This window comes from Piliocolobus tephrosceles, chromosome 17 (genome assembly GCF_002776525.5).
Source record: "Piliocolobus tephrosceles isolate RC106 chromosome 17, ASM277652v3, whole genome shotgun sequence".
NCBI classification, from domain to species: domain Eukaryota; kingdom Metazoa; phylum Chordata; class Mammalia; order Primates; family Cercopithecidae; genus Piliocolobus; species Piliocolobus tephrosceles.
The window spans coordinates 4,635,653-4,657,339 of NC_045450.1; the positions used below are offsets into that span (position 1 = coordinate 4,635,653).

General features: G+C 58.6%; 2 protein-coding genes across 3 annotated transcripts in view; one reads left to right on the forward strand and one right to left on the reverse strand.

Moving 5' to 3' along the window:
- The window catches only part of C17H16orf96 (chromosome 17 C16orf96 homolog), a 46,196-nt gene extending 42,591 nt beyond the window's left edge, over positions 1 to 3,605 (forward strand). Inside the window, exons 15-16 of the mRNA XM_026447586.1 lie at positions 2,574 to 2,654; positions 3,388 to 3,605. Of these exons, the coding sequence (XP_026303371.1) occupies positions 2,574 to 2,654; positions 3,388 to 3,605 (299 nt within the window). The remainder of the gene's footprint in view (positions 1 to 2,573; positions 2,655 to 3,387) is intronic.
- Positions 3,606 to 12,133: 8,528 nt separating this feature from the next.
- On the reverse strand, positions 12,134 to 18,295 carry UBALD1 (UBA like domain containing 1). 2 transcript variants are annotated; one of them, XM_023225780.2, is made up of 3 exons: positions 17,909 to 18,291; positions 13,740 to 13,802; positions 12,134 to 13,235 (listed from the first exon to the last, which is right to left on the reverse strand). In XM_023225780.2, exons 1-3 carry the CDS (start codon positions 18,026 to 18,028, stop codon positions 12,885 to 12,887), a joined length of 534 nt encoding a protein of 177 aa, XP_023081548.1. In that variant the 5' UTR covers positions 18,029 to 18,291; the 3' UTR covers positions 12,134 to 12,884. The 2 variants fall into 2 exon arrangements, with proteins under 2 accessions (XP_023081548.1, XP_023081549.1); XM_023225781.1 differs by lacking the exon at positions 13,740 to 13,802 and having other exon boundaries at positions 17,909 to 18,295.
- Between the last annotated feature and the right edge of the window lie 3,392 nt (positions 18,296 to 21,687).

Consider the following 21,687-nt stretch of genomic DNA (forward strand, 5'->3'; position numbering starts at 1 on the left):
GAGCCATGATCTCACCACTGTACTCCAGCCTGGGCAACGCAGCCAGACCCTGTCAAAAAAAAAAAAAAAAAAGAATAGAACAAAGCCAAACAACAACAACAAAATACAGCCAGAGTTGATCCTCCCGCTGTCCTGGAGGCTGGAAATCCTAAATCAAGGGGTCAGCAGGGCTGCACTCCCTCCCTGCCTCTTCAGCTTCTGGGGCCGCTGGCACTCTGTCCCCATGTGGGCTTCTCTTCTGTGTGTCCTCTCCTCTGTCCCCCATAAGGACATTTGTCTTTGGATTTGTGCCCGACCTAACCCAGGATGATCTCATCTCAAGATCCTTAACCTAATTATACCTGCAAAGATCCTTTCTCCAAATAAGGTCACATTCACAGCTTCTAGGAGACGTCTCTTTTTGGGGAGCACCATTCAACACACCCTGTTTCCAAGCGGGCCGGACACCATCTCAAACCCTGCATTCTCCCTGGTGGGATGTGGCTCGTCTTGGAGAGGACTGGCCGTTCCAGCCCCTGCCCCCTGCCTGGTATCTGCTGGGAGGGCTCAGGCTGGGCGTCAGGGATCACCAGGCAGGATCACAACAGTGGCTAATATTTAATATTTAATGAACTGTGATTCATGCCAGGCCATGCCCCACCTCCTTCACCCTCCAACAACCTGCCAAGGATTCTCACAAATGACCAGCTGAGGGCTGCTTGCTGGAGGCCCAGGGCAGACGGAGTCCACATCTGATGCACCCAGTCCTGTCCCCACTCATCCACTGACCTCCCCAAGGACTGTCACCCTAGAGGGAGGGGCTTTCCCCCTTGGCTTATTCATTCCCAAGACCCACACCGCAAGCCAGGACTTGAATCATGATGGCGTCAACTGCTTTATCTTTGTGTTTTTTGAGACGGAGTTTCACTCTTGTTGCCAAGGCTGGAGTGCAGTGGGGCGATTTCAGTTCACTGCCATCTCAACCTCCGGGGCGGAAGAAATCCTCCCACTTCAGCCTCCCAAATGGCTGGAACTACAGGTGTGCACCACCACACTTGGATACTTTTTGTATTTTTAGTAGAGATGGGTTTTTGCCATGTTGGCCAGGCTGGTCGTCTCAAACATCTGGCCTCAAGTGACCCACCTGTCTCGGCCTCCCAAAGTGCTGGGATTACAGGTGTGAACCACTGCGCCTGGCCTCATGTAACTTATTGACTACTATATATTATATTGAAATTGTGACGGATTTATACCATCTTAAAGCTGAAAAGTGGTAAGTGAAACCATCGTAAATCAGGGACTTTCTGTATTAGAAATCAGTTGGAAACCTGTCTGTGGCCAGATCTTGATCAGTTTGTTGTTGTCACTCATTTATTTCCCCAAAAGAACTTTCTAACTCAAAACACTCAAAGCCAGGTACAGTGGCTCACACCTGTAATCCCAGCACTTTGGGAAGCTGAAGCCAGAGGATCACTTGAGCCCAGAAGTTCGAGACCAACCTGGGCAACATGGTGAAACCCCGCCTTTACAAAAAATACAAAAATGAGCGGGGCGTGGTGAGGCACCCTGTAGTCCCAGCTACTTGGGGGACTGAGGCTGGAGGATCACTTGAGCCCAGGAGGTTCCGGCTGCAGTGAGCCATGATTGTGCCACTGCACTGCAGCCTGGGCAAAAGAATGAGACTTGGTCTCAAACAAAAAAGAAAGAAAAAAGAAAACAAATGTCCAGAATAGAACAATCTATAGACAGAAGGAAAATTGGTGATTTCCAGGGGCTGGGGTTTAAAGGGAGAGTGACTGCTTAACGGGGTGATGGAAATGTTTCAGAACAAGGTCACGGTGGTGGTGTGCAATGCTGTGTGTGTCCTAAATGCCTCTGAATTGTGCATTTAAACTGGTTAATTTTACTTCATGTAGATTTTACTTTGAATAATGAAAAAAAAAAAAAAGATGAAGAACAGGGAGATGCGGGTGGGGGCATTTGCGTGCTCTGGCCCCCAGCGGGACAGTTAAACCGTAAATAGCCCTGCCCACATTTCACCTGTGTCTTACTGTACTGGAGTCAGGCTGCACTCCTCCCTGGCCTTGAGTTTCGTTCAAAGAGGCTTCTTTTCTATCTTAGCCTTGAGACACTCTCGACTCGAGAAGGCAAGGAAGGCTGGGCGCAATGGTTCACGCCTGTAATTTCACCACTTTGGGAGGTCAGGGTGGGAGGATAGCTTGAGCCCAGGAGTTCAGACTAGCCTGGGCAACATAGTGAGACCTCCTCCCTAAGAAACATTAAAAAATTAACCAGGAGCGGTGGTGCACACCTGTAGTCCCAGCTCCTCGAGAGGCTGAGGTAGGAGGATTGCTTGAGCCCAGGAGTTCAAGGCTGCGTAAGCTCCAGCCTGGGCGACAGGGCAAGACACTGCCTCAAAAAAAATAAAAGAAAAGAAGGCAAGGAGGGAGGAACATTGTCTCATAAAGTGGACCAGGAGGTTTGGGAAATGGGGCTGGTCCCACCAGAGGGAGAAGCCTGGCCGGTGCCGGGATTGGCCTGACACAGGCCCAGGGGTGGATGCCACCCAAACCTGTCTCTTCTTTTCTACTAAGCTGTGAAGGCCCCGTGTCCCCCATCACAAAGCCTGTATGACCGTGTGCACTCCAGTGCCCTGTTGGGCGCCATCTGCCCCCGTGAGTACCTGGCTCCCAGCCCCAGCCCAGCTGTGATTCTGGAAGAGTCTCCAGTCCCTCCTCATCTCATCCCATCCCCCACACCCCGCCTGGGCTCTCCTGTCCACCTCCTCCACCTCCTGCCTGCTTTGCTTGCCCATGGCGCTTCAGAGATGCTTCCTGGACCTGGTGCCATCCCTGGGGCCCAGGCCAGGCATCTGTCCCTAGCTTCCACCCAGCTGCAGGGGTGGGGACAAGGGAGCTGAGGTTGGAAGGAACTGAGCTCCTCTGGTTCAAATCACCATGTAGCAGACATCTGAGGGTACTTTACAGTTTACAAGGCAGTTTCTCCCTTACCTCATCTGAACCTCATCCCAACTACTGTGAGGTAGGCACTGTTTGCCCATTTCCCAGAGGAGGGAGCAGAGGCTCGGTCACCTGAGCTGTGGCCCAAGGTCACAGAGCTAGTGAGCTGGAAGCTGAGCCCAGATCCGTGGACTCCAAGCTCCATGTTCTCTCCCGGGGGCTCTGCTCCACTTAAGCAAATATTTCTGGTCTCATTTATATTGGGTCACCCACCCAGGACATTTAGGGTGCCCAGGGCCCAGGCGAGGTATGGCACCCAGCCAGCCATGCCCCATATAGCGCTTCTAGTCCTGGGCTTCTCTTCTCCCTAGTGGGGATGTCCCTATCAGGCTAGTGTCTCCCAGGAAGGTTCTTGGCACACATCTGGGGTTTCTTCTGCTCCTCCCAGCCCTGTGCCCCAGCAACAGTGCCCACTCAGCTGCCTCAGGCCCTCACCCGATGATGCCAGCTCGGCCACCTTCCCTGCCACCTCTGCCGCTGCTGCCACCGCTGATTCCACCCCTGAGGGACCCCCAGCAGGCCCCAGGGCCCACCAGACTCTCAAGAGCTCCACACATTGAGTCCCGAGTCAGCAGGAAGCCCCCAGAGGAGCCCGCCAACCTGTGAGCCCCACCCCGCTGCGCCCTCCACCACCAAGTCCCCTCCACATCTGAGGCTGAGACCCATGCGCACCCCCACCCCCACCAAGTCCCCTCCACGTCCGAGGCTGAGACCCACGTGCCCTCCCCCCTGCACCAGGTCCCCTCCACATCCCCAGCTGAGACCCAGGGCCCTGAGCCTGACCCAGAAAGGGTGCTGGGGCCCTGGATAGAGGGGAGGGATCTGTGTAGGGGACCCCCATGTTGACCCAGTGGCTGTTTTATCTTGTGCATATAAATACAAACAGCGTAGTGCACGTTCTCATTCTACATTGTCATATAAACACAGCTTTCTAGAGTGAACTTTCCAACAAGCCAATTTAATTCCTTGATCCATTTTCAATGCAACACCAAGTGGTTTTAAAAACACTTTTCCAGCCGGGCACAGTGGCTCACACCTGTAATCCCAACACTTTGGGAGACCGAGGTGGGCGGATCACCTGAGGTTAGGAGTTCGAGACCAGCCTGACCAATATGGTGAAACCGCATCTCTACTAAAAATACAAAACTTAGCTGGGTGTGGTGGTGGGCACCTGTAATTTCAGCCACTTGGGGGGCTGAGACAGGAGAATTGCTTCAATCCGGGAGGTGGAGGTTGCGGTGAGCCAAGATAGCGCCACTACACTCCAGCCTGGGCAACAAAGAGTGCAACTCTGTCTCAAAAAACAAAACAAAACAAAACAAAACGCTTTTCCTTTTTATTTGCTGAAATGATTTCATTAGAATCACTTCCAATTACAGCTCTTGCCACTGTGCATTTCATTTGGGGGCCATTATTTCAAGACCAATTTCCCCACGGGAACCAGACTGGGCTGTGTGCATCCTTTTTATTTCATGTTATTTCTACCAGTAACTGGTTATTAATTTTTTTAAAACAAAATCTGATTGTTTATATTTGCCTCTTGGCTGATCCATGAGGAGGCTGGTGCGGCGCCTGTGGGATATTCTGGGATGGCCGTCCCATCCAGGGCTAGGTGCCACTTGCCTGTTTCAAGTCTTTCTGGTTCCCATGCTCACCACCAATGCGTTTGGTGGAAAAAGAGCCAACTGCGAGGTCACACCGTCTCGCTGCGGCAATTCAGGGATTGGCCTTGGCACACAGAGCAGAGGGCTCCCCCCAGGCTCCCCTCCCCACGATGCTTCTGGCCTTATTTCTTCCCCTTCTGACAGTTTGCCTGTCTCTCCATTCAACTTCCTCCCTTTCAATCCTGCTCCCTCCTCCCTTTCTCGCCCCTAACGCTGTCCCGTTTTGCTCTCTCCTGTACTATTGACAGTTCAGTCCTATTTCAGAGACTAAAATAATGTCCCTGTGCAGGGGTGAAGCCTGACCCCCCGCCATGGTCTCCGGTGTCCACTCATCCTGGGGTGGCACTGGGGAGTTGAGGGACTGGTGGGGAGCTGCCAGGTGGGAGGTGGAGGGGGCTCCCCATTCACTCCCCTTGGCTGCCTAGGAGGGGACTTGGGGCTCCAGGCTCTCCCCAGCGCCGGTGGCCATCAGCTTCTGGGAACACTGCACACCTACTCTGTTCCTTTTGTCCTCATGGTCCCTGGCCCAGCTCATTGCGACCTGCACACCCTGGCTGCTCTTTTCTTTCTCCAAAGACTGTGTCCAAATGAGGCCAAGCCCCTCCTGACCCGGGTGACACCTATCCAAGCTGCCCTGGGGATGCTGTCTGGTGCAGCCCTGGCCGCCACCCGACTCCTATACCACAGATGAGTATTTTAGGCCACTTCTGCCCAGAACAAAATCTTCTACTTTTCTGATCGCGGATGAGGGGACTGGCGGGGTACCTTCTGTTTAGGGAGGTGGAACTTGCTGGTCCCTCCTTTGGCCACCACCCGAGGCTCAGCCCGTGGGCAGGAGAGAAGGCACCCAGGGTCACAGAGCAAGAGGCCCAACTTGCTGGCCCCCACCAGGAGGCTGAACCGGCTGGGTCCTATGACTTCCACCCCGCCCACTGCAGGGATGCGTGGCACCCGCTCTGCTGGGCTGGGAGGGGAGGGCTGGGGGACACCAGGCCAGGCCATCTTGACCCATGGCACCCAGGGCATCCCCCGGTCCTGCAAAGGTGGGCCCCACTCTGCGCAGTGCCCCTCACTGCCTGTCCCCACTGGACCACTCCAGAGCACGGCCCCAGCCCCTTTCTTAGGTGTACAAGCCAGGGCTGGAGTGGGTTTCTGCAGCCCAGCAGGTGAGGATCGAGGCCTAGGGGCATCTCCTCTGCATCCTCACAGGCTGCCTGGGGGCTTGGGAAGGTGGGGACCCCGGCCCCACAGCAGGCCCATGGGGAGCAGTCCCAGAAGAAGGCAGTGCCCGAGAGAGTGTGTGGGGCAGGCTGGCCTTGGCCTGGTCCCAGGTGGGAGCCCCAGGCAGAATCTCCCCAACGCACACTAGTACAGAGGGGTAGGGCCTGCAGCCTTGGAAGCCGGGAGCGGGGGAGTTGCGATGCTCCCTGGGCCGCAGTTGTGGCTTGGTTGGGCATAGTGGCTCACACCTGTAATCCCAGCACTTCTGGAGGCAGAGACTGGAGGACTGCTTGAATCCAGGAGTTCCAGACCGCTAGGGCAACAGTGAGACCCAGTCTCTACAAAAAAAATAAATAGCCCTGCGTGGTAGAGCATGTGTGTGGTCCCAGCTACTGGGGAAGCTGAGGCGGGAGGATCACTTGAGCCCAGGAGGTCAAGGTTCAGTGAGCTATGATTGCACCACTGCACTCCAGCCTGGGTGACAGAGTGAGACCCTGTCTCAGGAAAAAAAACAACATGGCTGGGTGTGGTGGCTCCTGCCTGTAATCCCAGCACTTTGGGAGGCCGAGGTGGGCAGATCACCTGAGGTCAGGAGTTCGAGAGTAGTCTGGGCCAATATGCTGAAACCCCATCTCTACTAAAAATACAAAAAATTAGCTGGACGTGGGGGCACACACCTGTAATCCAAGCTACTAGGGAGGTTGAGGCAGGAGAATCTCTTGAACCCAGGAAGTGGAGGTTGCAGTGAGCTGAGATTGCGCCATTGCACTCCAGCCTGGGCGACAAGAGCGAGACTCAGTCTCAAAAAAGAAAAAAAAAAAAAAAAAAAAAGGTGAAATTGGGCAATGGGGAGGGGAGACCGGGGAGGGAGGGACACGGGGCTCTGTGACTGGGGTGGGCAGGAAGGGGAAGGAGGGTCCCACCTTGAGGTGCTGCTGGAATAGAGGAGATGCTGTGTGGTGACCACTTCACACTGCCAGGCCCAGCCCAGCCCCGCCCGCCCGCCCCCCTAGCGCTGCAAGTGAAAGGTCACTGAACGTGTTCTCCCTTGTAGGGATGGTAAACTCGTTGACACTAAGGGATAAACAACGGAGGCCAGCACACGCGTGTTGGAGAAGGTACCCCCCCCCCCCCCCCCCCCCCCCCCCCCGGCGAGTACCTGAAGGTGGACCGCCCAGGGTGGAAGTTCAGGCACCAGACGGGAGGGCCTGGCGAGCAGCGACTTCTTAGGCATGAGGGAATGAACACATGTGCCCTCTAGCCCCCCACACCCACTGTCCTGGCTGGCTTGACTTCTGACTCTCCATGGATGCGCGAGCTCTAGGCAGAGACCTTTCACACACGCAACCGGCACAGAAGGGTTTGTCTCCTCTGCCTCCTTCGCCTTGCTCATGGCTCCACTGGGATGAGGGCAAAAGGAATCCATCAGGATCGTGGCTTTGCAATTCCCCAGGAGATGAGAGACGGCCCCAGGAAGCAGAGCAGAATTTCGCCAGCAGGGTCCCCGGTGCCTGGTGCTGTGCCACTGACAAGTCCTTGGTGATCCTGGAAGGGGCCTCCAACTCCTGCCCTCCCCAGAAAGACTCAGCAGCCTCTCACCTCCAAACAGCTGTGTTCTTTTAAGGCTCTGTTGAAATACATCCGTTGCCCAAATATGAGCAGTGCTCAAAAACCCAGAGAACTTTCCAAACGCAGGAATTAGAAGTACGCTTGTGTCAAAAGATCTCCATTCTGGACAACCTAAGTCTCCCCTATTTGGGGAGGAAGACCTGAGTCAAAGGACTCATCTGTCCTGTGCCAGGAACTGCTGTGAAAGCCCCTCAGAGACCTCCAGGGCCACAGCAGCCCCACCCACCCCCGCAGCCAGTCTCGGAGACAGCCTGGTTGCCTGTGGCTGGCCGCAGGGTGTTCTCAGAGAACCCTGGCTGGACCGCTGCAAAGACCCTGGGGACACTCAGCAGCCCCTGGTGAGTCCCCCTCGACCGAGAGCATCTCTCGCAGAACAAGCTGTCTCTTTTCATAGCCCTTTCCAGTGGGAGCCCTGCCCACCGCCGTTCATCCCACCCCACTGGGCAGGGCATTTACTTCGGGAGCTCCCCATGGTGAAAAGACAGACCCCCTTCAGGGATTCCAGCCGATTCGCACACAGGAGTTGGACTCGAGCATGGCTGTGGTGGCGTGGAGCAGGCTGGCAAGGGCAGGCCAGGCCAGGCAGTGTCCCCAAGTGCCATGGTCAGTTTCAGTCAGTTATGGCCTTAAGGGAATTTGCACCAAATCTTCCAGTTCCCAAGGTAAGTCAGAAGTGAGGCTTTTCCCATAAACCCTCCTGATTTTATTTATTTATTTATTTTTTCTTGAGACAGTTTTGCTCGTTGCACAGGCTGGAGTGCAATGGTGTCATCTCGGCTCACTGCAACCTCCACCTCCTGGGTTCAAGCGATTCTCCTGCCTCAACCTCCCAAGTATCTGGGATTACAGGCATGTATCACCAAACCCAACTAAGTTGTTGTATTTAGTAGAGATGGGGTTTCACTATGTTGGTAGGGCTGCTCTTGATCTCCTGACCGCAAGTAGTGCACCCGCCTGGGCCTCCCAAAGGGCTGGGATTACAGGCGTGAGCCACTGTGTCCGGCCTCCCGTTGGTTTTGCTTTCAATTTTCCAGGCTTAGGGAAGTCATGGGAGGCTCCAGGTTCTTTGTGTCACATTCAAGATCTGGGGTATGTGGTGATTTCGTAGGTCCACCCCGGCTCCCCCAGAGTTAGTCCTAGCCCACGTGCGCAGCCTCCTTCCCTTGGTAAGATGCCCCTGCGACCAGGGCCTCCAAGAACACCTGGTAGGGTCTCTGCATCTGCACTGTCTGCCAGCACTGCCCGCACTGCCAGCCCCGCCAGCCCCAGGACCAGCCCCGCCCTCCCCAAGGCTCCCAGACTGCTCCCCGCTGGGAGTGGTTCCCACCTGGCCTGGGGCACTTATTAAAAATCAGATTACGAGACTGGGCGAAGTGGCTCACGCCTGTAATCCCAGCACTTTCGGAGGCCAAGCCAAGAGGATCACTTGAGGCCAGGAGTTCAAGAGTAGCCTGGGCAACACAGCAAGACCTCATCTCTAAAAAAAAAAAAAAAAAAAAAATTTAAATTAGCCAGGTGTGGTGGTGCACGCCTGTAGTCCCAGCTACTTGGAAGGCTGAGGTGAGAGGATCACCTGAGCCCAGGATTTCTAGGGGGTAGTGAGCTATGACTGCGTCACTGCAATCAGAGGAAGGGGAACAGAGCAAGACCCTATCTCTAAAAAACAAAGCAGATTCCGTGACCCTCCTCCAGAACAACTGCCTCAAGGGAGAGGCTGGGAACATGGGTGTTCAACAAGCGCCCAGGGTACCCCGTGCTCTGGAAGTCCGGGGATGGAGTCCGCAGGCTCCCACTCACTATGTGGGAGGCATGACGAGAGGGCCACATCAGAAACCTGGGAGGTGTTTTCACTTTTTTTTTTTTTTTTTTTTTAAGATCGAGTCTTGCTCTGTCACCAGGCTGGAGTGCAGTGGCGTGATCTCGGCTCACTGCAACCTCCACCTCCCGGGTTCAAGCGATTCTCCTGCCTCAGCCTCCCGGGTAGCTGGGACTACAGGCGCGTGCCACCATGCCTGGCTATTTGTTTGTATTTTAGTAGAGACAGTGGTTTCACCGTGTTGGCCAGGATGGTCTCTATCTCCTGACCTCGCGAGCTGCCCGCTGCAGCCTCCCAAAGTGCTGGGATCACAGGCGTGAGCCACCGTGCCCAGCCTGTTTTATTTTCAGTAACAGCCTTGAGGTATAATTGACACACCAGAACATTCACCTTTCTAAAGCATGCCATTGAGTGGTTTTTGGTACATTCACATATCAATCACCATCATCTACCCAGGGAACTTCCACGATTGTATGTCAGGGCCTCGCCCCAGAGAGTCTGATGGCATGAGGCCCGGGAACCTGTGGTTTGCTGGTTTTATTTTACCTGCTGTGCAGCCAGGTATGAGAACCACAGAACTAGCACAGAAGCACTCCACTGGGGCCCTGGTGGCCTGTAGGAGACATGAGCACTGGCTGCAAACACTTCCGATTGTCCTAATAAAGGGGCTGCCCTTGGATTCAGTGGGGAGGGCTCAGGGATACTGCTTAGCACCACTGCAGGGACAGTGACACAGCCCTCAACATCAACAGTGACCACGCTCAAAAAACCGGCCCTGCAGGAACCTCAAGTGTCTCCCGCCCTTAATGTGACCACTTGAGACCCCCAGGCCCAGCCCACAGTGGCCCCCAGAAACAGAAATGAGGGTGGTGGGACAGTCTCCCTAGTATTAGTGACGATGTTGTGTAGGGATGCTTATTAAACTTGGATGTCTATCTGGAACCAGGGGCTCCTGTTAGATCAGATTCCGATTCAGGGAGTCTGGGCTGCAGCCTCACTGTAACAAGCTCCTGGGTGATGCTGGGGTTGGACCGTGCCTTGAATAGTGAGGGTGTGGTTCACTACAGGCTGCCCCAGGGCTCATGGTGTTTAATAAACGCAACTTCCCGCTGGGCACGGTGGCTCACGCCTGTAATCTCAGCACTTTGGGAGGCCAAGGCAGGTGGATCACCTGAGGTCAGGAGTTCAAGACCAGCCTGGCCAACATAGTGAAACCTCGTGTCTACTAAAGATACAAAAACTAGCCAGGCGTGGCGGAGGGTGCCTGTAGTCCCACCTACCTGGTAGGCTGAGGCAGGAGAATCACTTGAACCTAGGGGGCAGAGGTTTCAGTGAGCTGAGATGGCACCACTGCACTCCAGCCTGGGCGACTGAGCAAGACTCCGTCTCAAACATCAGAAACAAAAACACAGCATTCCTGAGCCTCACGCTGTGCAGAGTCCTGGACTGCGCTGCCTCATGCGTGGCGGACACGTGCAGCTACCTCAGCATGCGAGAGGTGGGAGAGTCCAGGGGCACTCACCCCATACTGCAGATCACCGCAAAACACCTCTCTCTGCAAAGCATTTTTCCCACCACTGCAAGGCGGCTATGGCAGTTTCCTGAGAAGTGTTTTCCACCTCAAAGAATGGAGGAGCTGCAAAGTAAAGACTCAGGAGGCCAGAGATGTCCTCCCCTCTCCTCCTGCCATATTCTCTCCCTCCCCTGCTACCCAGGCACCCCAGGCAGATGAAGGGGGCTGGCTGGCCAGGGCCACCCGTCCTGTGGGTTCCGAGAGGCCATTACCAAGGCAGATTCCCGGGAGGACCTGTTCCTGGGAAGCAAGCGCGGCTCGAGCGGAGGTCACAGCAGCCAGTCGCCAGTGCCAGTGCGCAGCTGTTCCAGGTGGGCTCTGTCAACACAGCCTCTGCAGGTTCCAACCGGGCGGAGATGAAGCCGGGCACTGGTGTGGCAAGAGCACCGAGGCACGCTTCCTGAGAGGCACAGTCACATCCCTGGGAGTCAGGAAGGGTCAATGGGGAGTGTCGGACACCAGGGGAGCACTGGACTTTCAGAAAGAGAAGACAGTCTTCCACCCAGGCGGCAGGGCCTCCGCAAGGGGCTGGTGCTGTCTTAGATGGAGTGAGTGTTGCCCGTGAGAAGCTGTGAGCTGAGTCCCGTGGGGGTGTTGCAGAGGCCCCAGTCTCCCTTCTGCCCCATGTCCAGGCCCACTCTTGGGGGCGCTGTGAGGCTGAGGGTGCATTCTCCCAAAGCTGCTCCAGCTCATCCCAGGCAGCCTCAAGTTGCCAGTCTCCTAAGTGACCCAACATCTGGGATCCCTTTGTTGGCAGCACTCTGCCCCATCCTTGTCCCCTGCCTTGTCCTCTGCCCTTGCCATCTTTCCTGGCTCTGTATGCCCTCTGCCCAGAGGCCCTGCCCTACCCAGTGTGTGCTGGAGGCCAGGCTCAGAGGGTCCAGCCTGTGCCTAGCCACGGGAGCCGGGGACCGAGAAAGGTGCTGAGATGAAATCCAGGGTGACAGGAGGTAGGTGTGAGCCCTGCGAGCTCCTAACCAGGTGCCAGGATCTGTCCAGTCAAGCAGGGGCAGGGGTGGGCCGACAGGATGGGGACCCAGGCCAGGAACTGACTTCACGAGAAAAGCCCTGGGTGGGCAGGAAGATTCCAGAGCACGCTGTGGCTGATAAGGGCAACAGGCAGCCGTGTGGAGCCGGGGAGGCTGGGGGTGGCCCCGTCTTCTGGGCGGCGGCCCCCAGAGCTAGCTGGCAGCAAGCCTCCTATACAAGGTAAGACCACAGAGCCTGGCAGTGGTTTGGAATTCGTTCTTCTCTTTTGTTAAAAGGGGCAAAGGAAGTGGATGCGGGTACCCCCAGGCACAGGGGGAGGCATGCAGGCAGCCCCAGCAGGCAGGCGCTGGGAGGAGGTGGGAAGAGTCCTGAGTTTCCCACAATCCTTTTCTCTGCAAGGAACAGTGACGCTGGCTGAGGAGGGGGTGGGGTGGGAGGCAGGGCCCTGGGGAGGGGGCGGCAGGCAGGGGGGCTGGGGGCTCACTCTAACATGCAAAGTCCAGCTGCCCCAGGAACTAGGTTGCTTCTGAAGAGCGACATACGTAGAAATACACAGACACGGCCACGCGTACACATGCGGAGAGGCTCTGCATTCCCTAGGGTGGGGGTCGAGGCCTGCCGGCCCCCAAGGAGCTCCAAGCCAGGGATGAGCAATGTCTCCGCCAGGGTGGTCCTCCACGGCACCCCTGGGCTGGGCGGGGCAGGTACATCTTCGAAGGAAGGCTGCGTGGTCTCTGAAATTCTGTCCGCCAGGCACCCAGGCCGCTCTGAACCACTCCGTGTGCCGGGGCCGCTGGGGCCATGACCTTGCGTGTGGACAGCTGCGTGTTCTGGCACCAGACACGTCCCTGCCTGGCTAGAGTCCGCACTCTCCCCTCCAGGGCTCCGGGGAACAAGGGGTGCAGACAGAAAAGGGGTGAAGGGGGCCCGCGGAGACGTCCTCTCCCCCGCCCCACGGGGTCCTGGCCTCCGGGAGGGGGGAGGGGCCTCCCTTATCTCTCGGCCTCCATGGCAGGGTGGGCCCTGGGTTCTGAGGTGGCCTGTTGCGGGGCCAGGGGTGGCCAGTCTGAAGCCGGAGAAGGGGGTGCTGGAGTCCACAGGGGCGGCTGTGGCTGGTGGTGCTGTGGGCCCCCCGGGGGCGAGGCCGCCGTGGGCCAGCTGGAGGCCGCAAAGCTGCTGGTGGCGGCATGGGGGAAGTGTGGCGGGGGTGACGTGGCTGTTGCGGCCATCGGGCTGCCGCTGCCACCGCTGTGGAAGCTCTCGGAGGCCTTGAGACGGGAGAACATGGTGAGAGCGTCAGGGAAGTTGGGGGGTGTAGCGGGGGTATTGGCGGGGGTGCACATCTGTGAGGGGAAGAGAGGAGAGATGGGGTGAGCACCCCTTCCTGGAGGGGCCCCCACTGCCTCCCCAGGGGAGATGCGTGACTGGCCCATTCTCGGAAGGCTCTGTGTCCCTTCCCAGCTCCCCGAGCCTGTCCGCTGCCCAGGGGGTCCCAGAGGAGAAGGCTTGAGATGAACTGACCGGGCCTCACTCTTAGCAGCCCACGGTGCCTGGGGCCACGAGGCTTTCCCAGCCCCCCTTCCATCGGCCACAGCATCCGGGGGCTGTAGGGTGAGGAGCTTCATTGCCCCAGAGGCCGGCGTCCCCCAGGTCTCAGGGGGAGCTGGCACAGGCAAGCTTAACTGCAGGACCCACGGAGCCCAGTCTCCTGCTGATCCATCTCCAAAGAGACTGAGCTCCACCTGCACCAGCACCGTCGGGAACCTGGGCCGGGGGCTGCTCACACACCGAACTAGCTAAGCCTCCTTCCGCCTCATCCACAACTGGGAACTCCAGGGCACACTTACCATCTGGTGGTGGTGGTGGCTGTAGGGGATGTTGGTCTCCTGGAAAAAGGCGCTGAGGGCTGTCTGCAGGAAGAAAGGCCCCTGCTCACCCTCCAGGCCCCGCCGGCCCTATCACTGCCCTTGTTCCCAGGCTCCTCTGAGGTTGGGGATGACCCTGGCTGCACCACTGAGTGGGAGGGGTGGGGCTCAGTGGCTTGCCTGTCACCCCCAGCCCTTGCCACTGTCCAAGGAGGAGCCAGGGAACCTGGGCAGTTGGGGTGGGTGGAGAAGACGCTTTCCCTGCTGCTCGCCGCCTGCTTCAGTGCCTAAGGCCTGCAGAGCCCTCCCCTGCACCAGCTGGCACCAGCACCATGACTGGGGGAGGGCGGGCAGTACCCTCACCCCATCCTGGGGGAAAGGCAGCACGGCCCCAAGTAGCCCAACCAGACCTCCCCACCCCTGTCCCATTTTAGGAGATTCTAGCCTGGCTGTTACCACCTTGACGGGTAGCAAGTCTCTACTCTTCTCTAAGCCTCGGTTTCCTCATCTGCAAAGCAGGGGCATCTTGAAGGAGTCTGAGCCTGGCGGGGGGGAACCCCTGCTGCCCCACCCAGCTCTGCTTCTGGCTGATCAAGGGGCCACTGTTTGGGCCTTGGTTTCTCCAACTGTACCACAAAGAGGCTGGACTAGGTGGCTCCCAGGGTCCCCTCCCTTGCAACAGTGACCTCCTATGATCACCAGATTCCAGCAGGCAGGGCCTGGCACCAAGGAGACAAGCCTGGGCTTTAGGTGCACTCGATCACCCACCCAAGCCTCCCTCGGAACAGTGCCCGGGCGGTGGAGCAGAAAGATGGCTCTAGGATCTAAGCCACCACGGGCTTAACGACAGCTCCCAGCACAGCTCCCCAGCCACCCGCCCTTGGCTGGCACGCTAGGCATGGGACGCTCCACCGTCTCCCTCCACACCTGGGCCACATGCCACACTGAGCATGGTGCAGGCACCCATCAGGGCTCCATCCCAGCGGGGCTATGTACTGTCATCATTAACCCCACAGGCAAGGACTGCTGTCTTACAAGCAGGGAAATGAAGCCAAGAAGTGATTTGCTCAGGGTCAGCTGGTCGGCAGAAGACAGAAATGGGGGCGCTCAGAAAGGCCAGGGCAGGTGGGGGAGACAGAGCGAGCCCGGAGCCCTTTCGTGAGTGTGTCAGCTCAGCAGGCTCTGAAGGTCCTTGGTGACTGGGGACCGAGGAGCCCCAGAGGGAGGCGCTGGTATTTGCTATGTCCTGGCTGGGGCCCTGCAGGGGTGAGGAGGCCCATCCCAGGGAACGGAGGCTGCTCCTGCACAAGGGCCAGTGAGGGAGCCCCACAAGTGTGTGAGGGGTCCTCGGGGCCCTGGCAAGTCCCAGACCCAGCCTTGGAGCTTCGAGCAGCTGAGGTGTCCCCGCCACCCCTCAGGCCCACTCCCCTAATGCCAGCTTGACTTCCTGGCCCTCCCAGGCCCAGCACACCCAGAAATCCGGCCTGGCTCCTGGGGCCTACCCTTGATCAGGGGTTATACGTGGGGGGCTGCTATTTAAAATTTAAAATTGTGTTTTTGTTTTTTTGAGACAGAGTCTCACTCTGTCACCAGGCTGGAGTGCAGTGGCGCGATCTGGGCTCACTGCAACCTCCGCCTCCCGGTTCAAGCAATTCTCCTGCCTCAGCTTACCGAGTAAGACAGGCGCGCACTACCACGCCCGGCTAATTTTTGTATTTTTAGTAGAGGCAGGGTTTCATCACGTTGGCCAGGATGGTCTTGATCTCTTGACCTCATAATCCACCAACCTCGGCCTCCCAAAGTGCTGGAATTACAGGTGTGAGCCACCATGCCCGGCAAGAAATATTTTTTAAATAAATGAATTATGTGGGGAATTTCTTGCAGGAGACTCCCTATGTGGGTGTCCCCAAACGGGGTGTGGGAGCTCAGGCCTGGGGGCTGGTCTTTAAGCACCTTCCCAGACCGCAGGACCCTCCGTCAGCAGCAGCTGTGCCCCAAAGCCCAGGCTCACTGCAAATCCCAACCCCAGAAGCCCCAGACCACACCAGAACCCCCTCTGCAGGCCGCTGTGTGCATTCTCCATTGAGAAACATCTGCCCCACCAGACACAGGCCCCTCCCCCTGCAGCCTCCTGCCCCCATTAGCACCTGAATTGCAGCAAATGTGACCCAGAAACACCGCCTGGTGGATGCAGCCAGCGGGTGGAGCGTGGAGGGGGATGGGGTGGCCATGTGAACCCCTCACTCACCCCCATTCCGAGGCCGGAAGTCCTTTCACCTTCCTCCTGCCTCCCTGGTGGCCCCCACTTTACAGATGGCACAACTGAGACTCGGGAGTGGAGGGCACAGGGCTCCTACCACGGGGCCCCTGGGAGCCACCAGAGGCCCCAGATGCTCCTGCCCCTCCTGGGAACAGTCTTTCCCCAGACACTGCACTCCTCAAAGCTGCATTTTCAATTAACTATGCCACTGAGGGATGTGGCCTGGGTGCCAGCTGGGTGCCAGGTTCTGAGGGCTGGGGTGAGTCCTGCAGGCAGGGCCCGCTTCCCAGCGGACACCTGCCTGCCCAGCCCCAGGCAGGGAGGGAACCGTGCGTGCAGGTGTGGGACTGCCATGAATGTCGTTTTGCAAGTTTTGCCACATCCAGCCCTTGACACAAATAGGGCTGATGAGGGCTGTGAAGACGAGGAGGGGAGCAGGGAGCTTCCTCCGGGTGGGGCTGCCCTGGGGCACAGGGGACAGTGAGCTGGCCAACAGAGTGATTCATGCCCCCCAACCCCACTATACAGATGTGGAAACTGAGGCCAGAGGGACAGAGCAGCCTCCTACGACCCAGGGTGAACACCACACAGGGTCAGTGACCCCCGTGACCGCTGGTAGGAGGGAAGCAGGCAAGGAAAGAGGTATGGACTCATCTGAATGGGACAGCCACTGCCTTTCCAGACTGTCCCAAGTTTGGGACATTCTGATCCCCATCTAGTCCCCAGCAAGCAGAGCCCCAGAGTCCTCTGGCTTCTGGTCCCTCCTGCAGGCCCTGGGATGGCTCCTCATGGAGAAACCAGGTCCCCAGTCCCCAGATGGGCACAGATGGTACCGGGATGGCTGAGGCTGTGACCCTACCCCTGTGAGGCGCACAGGTCAAGGGGCTCTGGCCTCATCCCCAGATACCACCATGGGGTTAATCCCGGGGTCAGTGAATTAGGGAAGGCCAGGTAGCCTCTGGGCAGCACAAGCCAGGAGCACTACTATCCTGTGGGTTAGGAGAGGCCCCGGGGAGTGGGTGCCAGACTGGGGCAGCATCACCTCCTACCCAGCTAGCCCGAAAGCTGTTGAACCGTGTGCACCCTCCCCAGTGCACCGGCAAAGGTACAGATGCCCCTGCCAGCCCCAGGAGAGCACCTGGACACGCACACAGAGTCCCCAGGCACACCTCTGAAGGGAATACACGCTTATCCCTATGCTGTAGTGTGGGGCTCCGACACGCCACCCATACACTCCACGCCGTGTACACACATCACACCGTGCCGAGCACGGGGGGCATCTGCAGACGCGCCACATGTTTACGCGCTGATCACACGCCAAACGCACCGGGGGGGGGGCTGCGCGTTCACACGCGCGCCAACGTGCCCGCAGGTCTGCCACCTCCTCGGTGCCCTGCCGACGCCGTGGCGCGGTGCGTGCGTAAACACAAATGCACATGGACGTGTGCGCACGCCGCCGGCCGCCCACCAGGCACGCGGACCCTCGGACCACTAGCCCGGAGCGGCTCCGCCCTCCGGCCCAGCTCAGCCGAGGCCTGGGGCGTCCTCCTTCCGGCCGCCCGCCCGACTGTCCGTCCGCACCGCGGCGCCGCCCTGCCCTCGGCCTTTACCCGGACAAAAGGGGTGGGGGGGGTCCCCATCTCGATCCCAGGGGACTCGGGGCCCCGTGGGGTCGGCGTATCCCCGACCGGTGGCCCAATTCCCCCCTCCGCCCGCCGCGAGCCCTCGGGATCCGGACGCCGGGCACCGCCGTCGGGAGAGCGGGTCGGGTCTGCGGCCCGGAGCGGGCGCACAGCCGGCACGCGTCCACGCCACCCGCTCCCGCCCCGCGGCCACGCGGGACACACTCCGCCCGTGGCCCCGGCCCTCGCCCAGCTCCGGCGCCGCGCACCTCGAACTGCCAGTGGGCCGCCTGCAGCAGCTGCTTCGCCTGGTCGGCCGCGCAGCCCGCCGTTAGCACGAACTGGTTGATCATGACCTGGTGCTTAAGCTCGTCCATGTTCACGGACATGGCGCCGCCGCGCTGCCCGCTCCGGCCTCCCTCCGCCGCCCGCGCCTCCGCCTCACGCGTCCACCATTAGCGAGCCGGCTCCGGCTAATACAAATATTTACTGTGCGGCTCTGACTCACCGCGCCTCGCCTCGCTCCGCCGGCGCCGCGGCATGCTGGGATATGTAGTTCCCGCGCTGTGCCGGGCGACCCGGGGGAGCGGGGCCGGCACCCCAGGGGACGCGAAGCCCGTGAAGGCGCGTGTCTGAGCACCGAGCGCCCGCTGCAACCTCCGCCTCCTCTGCGGATGTCCGGGTCGTGAGCCGAGCCGGGCGCGTCCACATCGCCCTCGTTGCTCTCGGTGGCACCCTTGCCCCTGCTCTGGCACGGATGGGGGTCCGCAGGCGGGGGCCACGTCTGTGCATGGACGCAAATGCCGGACCACAGGATCTTGGCCAAGGCCTGGGGACCGTGTCTGAACGCTGAGCGCCTACTGTGTGCGGATGCCCGGGCCGTGACCAGGGTTGGGGCAGTCCACGCCACCCTCGTTGCTCTGGGTGGCACCCGGGTCCCTGCTCTGGCACGGATGGAGGTCCGCAGGTGGGGCGGGTCTGTGAATAGGCGTCTTTGCCGAGGCCCAGGAACGGTGTCTGAAAGCTGAGCGCCTACTGTGTGCAGGCGCCTGAGCCGGGACCAGAGCCAGTCACATCCACGTCGCCCTCGTTGCTCTCGGTGGCACCCACGCCCCTGCTCTGGCGGGAATTAGGAGCCCAGAGGCCGGGACCACAGATCTGTGCATGGGCGCAAACGCCAGGCCACAGACGTCCTTGTCATGCCCCGGGTACTGTGACTGAAAGCTAAGCGCCTACTGTGCCCAGCTGTCCAGACCGTGACCAGAGCCAGGCACGTCCATGTCGCCCTCATTGCTCTCGGTGGCATCCGTGCCCCAGCTCTGGCCCGAACTGGGTCCCAAGGTGGGGCATACAGATCTGTGCATGGGCACAAACGCCGGGCTACAGGCGTCTTTGCCAAGACTTAGGGACCCTGAACCCCTTTGTGATTGGCATCGCACTGCGTTAAGTTGTAGGCACACCCTTAAGAGAGGGGTCTCTAGGAATTTTGCCCCAAATCGGCTGGTCTAGGCTGAAAGGCCTGGCACACTGTAGGCGCCGACAAATACTCGCTCAGTGAGTGAATCAATGAGCTGCTTCAAAGCTCCGCTGCACGTCACCGCCTGTAGCCAGCCTCCCAGCTCTCCTCACTCAATCTCTCATCGCCCACTCGTGGCGTGGGTCCTTCCTAGCCGGGCTCTGGGTCTGCCCCACTGTAGCCCGATGACCCTCTGGACGGCGCCTGGGACAGGTTGGCGGGGGCGGCAGCCTGTGGTGCTTCGGGGTCTCCCTCCCAGCCGTTCTCCTGCTTTCCCACGAAAAATCTCGTGCTCTTTGCCGGAAATCTCGGCCCTCAGCGGGCGGACGCCAGGACCCCGCGGAGCCAGTTCCGGAGCGGCCCCAAACTCCCATTCCCAGAATGCCTCGGTTTATTTGCATCGTTTGGTCCCCGTGACGTCAGCTGAGTGAGGTTGTGCCTCGACCAATGGGCAGCCTCGGGGTGTTAGGACCTGGCCATATAAGGTAAACAAAGCTGGTCGCCCAATGAGGAGGCGGCGGGGGCGGGCGCTGGGCCGGGGAGGCCGGGGAGGCCGGGGCGGGGCCGGGGGCGGGGCGACCGGGCCGTGTTTACAGACCGGCACATGGCGCTTCCGGTTTTCGTTGCGGACAGCTAGTGAGGCTCTAGCCTGCTCGTAGCGCCTGGGGGCAGTGAGGCGCGGTCACGGCCGCTCTCGGTGACCTTGGTTTGGCTCCTTGCGCCCGCTGGCCCCAGCCTCCTTAGTTGAGCCACTATTTGTTGGGTCCTTCCTTTGTTCCTGGCCCCGACCTAGCCTGGGGCGACAGAGGAGCAGTAGCCTGGTAGGGGCCTGTGAGGATGGCTGTCGGGATCGAATTTCGGAAACCCGAAGGACGAGTATAGCCTTGCAAGATGGAAAATGCCATCCTGGGCAGGCGCTGTGGCCTGTAATCCCACCTACTCTGGGACCGTGGAGGGAGGATTGCCTAGGCCCAGGGGTTTGAGAACACGCCTCTACAGATATTTAAAATTTAAGAAAATTAAATGGGTTCGCGGGCGCAGTGGCTCACGCCTGTAATCCCAGCACTTTGGGAGGCCAAGGCTGGCGGATCACCTGAGGTCAGGAATTCCAGACCCGCCTGACCAACATGGCGAAACCCCGTCTCTACTGAAAATACAAAAACTAGCCGAGCGTGGTGGCAGGCGGCGCTTGTAATCCCAGCTATTCCAGAAGGTGAGGCAGGAGAATCGCTTGAACCCGGGAAGGCGGAGGTTGCAGTGAGCTGCGATCGCGCCACTGCACTTCAGCCTGGGCCACAGAGCAACACTGTCTCAAAAAAAAAAAAGAAAATTAGCTGGGTTCCATGGCTCACACCTGTGAGTAATCTCAACACTTTCGGAGGCCGAGATGTGTGGATCACTTGAGTCCAGGAGTTTGAGACCAGCCTCAACATAGTGAGACCCTCGTCTCTATAAAAATTTTTTAAAAAGTGGCCGGGTGCGGTGGCGCACTCCTATAATCCTAGCGCTTTGGGAGGCCGAGGCGGTCGGATCCTTTGAGGTTAGGAGTTCGAGACCAGCCTGGTCAACATGGTCAAACCATCTCTACTAAAAATAGAAAAATTAGCCGGACATGGTGGCGCACGCTTGTAGTCCCAGCTACTTGGGAGGCTGAGGCAAGAGAATTGCTTGAACTTAGGAGGCGGAGGTTGCAGTTAGCAGAGATCGCGCCACTGCATTCCAGCCTGGGCAACAGAGCAAGTCTCTGTCTCAAAAAAAAAAAAAAAAAAAGAAAAAAAAAATTCTGGAGTCCCAGGTACAGATTGAGGTAGGAGGATTGCTTGAGTCTGGAAGGTCAGAGGCTGCGGTGAGCAGTGATTGTGCCTGGGGGACAGCAAGACTCTGTCTCCAAAAAATAAAAAATGCCCTAGGGAGAGGCCAGCACTGGCCCTGGGGGTGAGTTAGGGGCTACTGAAGTGTTTAAATAGATCTGACCCGTTGTACACGTTGGGATCACTGTGGCTGTGGCTGTGCTGGATCAGATGGTGGTGGAGAGCTCCAGTCTGAACTGTTCTTGTTGTGTTTGGTTCCAGGGGAGTCTGCCCTGCCTTCGGGTGGAATGAAGGGAACTGCCTCAAGCTGCGGCTGCTACCCAGGCCCCTCACGCCTGACCAAGGACTTTCCCATTGGGTGGTGGGAGGAGGACACCGGGAGAACTAGTGGACTGGAACTGAAATGTCCTGGGGTGGGAGGGTAGGTAGGGTGGTGGGGAAGGCTGGGGCACTGAGATTGCTGAGACGGTTGGGGAGGGAAGGGAGTCAGGGTGCAGTGGAGTTGGTCTCTGAGGGTTGCGGCTGGGAGCCTGGCCTGTGGACAAGGGGCAGACACTGAGTCTTTGCTTTTCCCAGGCAGGCGCTTAGCCTGGGGAGAAGCCAGCTGACTACGGGAAATACAGTTTAAGCTTCTTTCCTGCTGCTTGGGGATCACTTAGGGTCCATAGTATTTTGTAAGCCCTGATGGTTCCAAGAGATGTTTGCTCTTGCTAACAGTTGC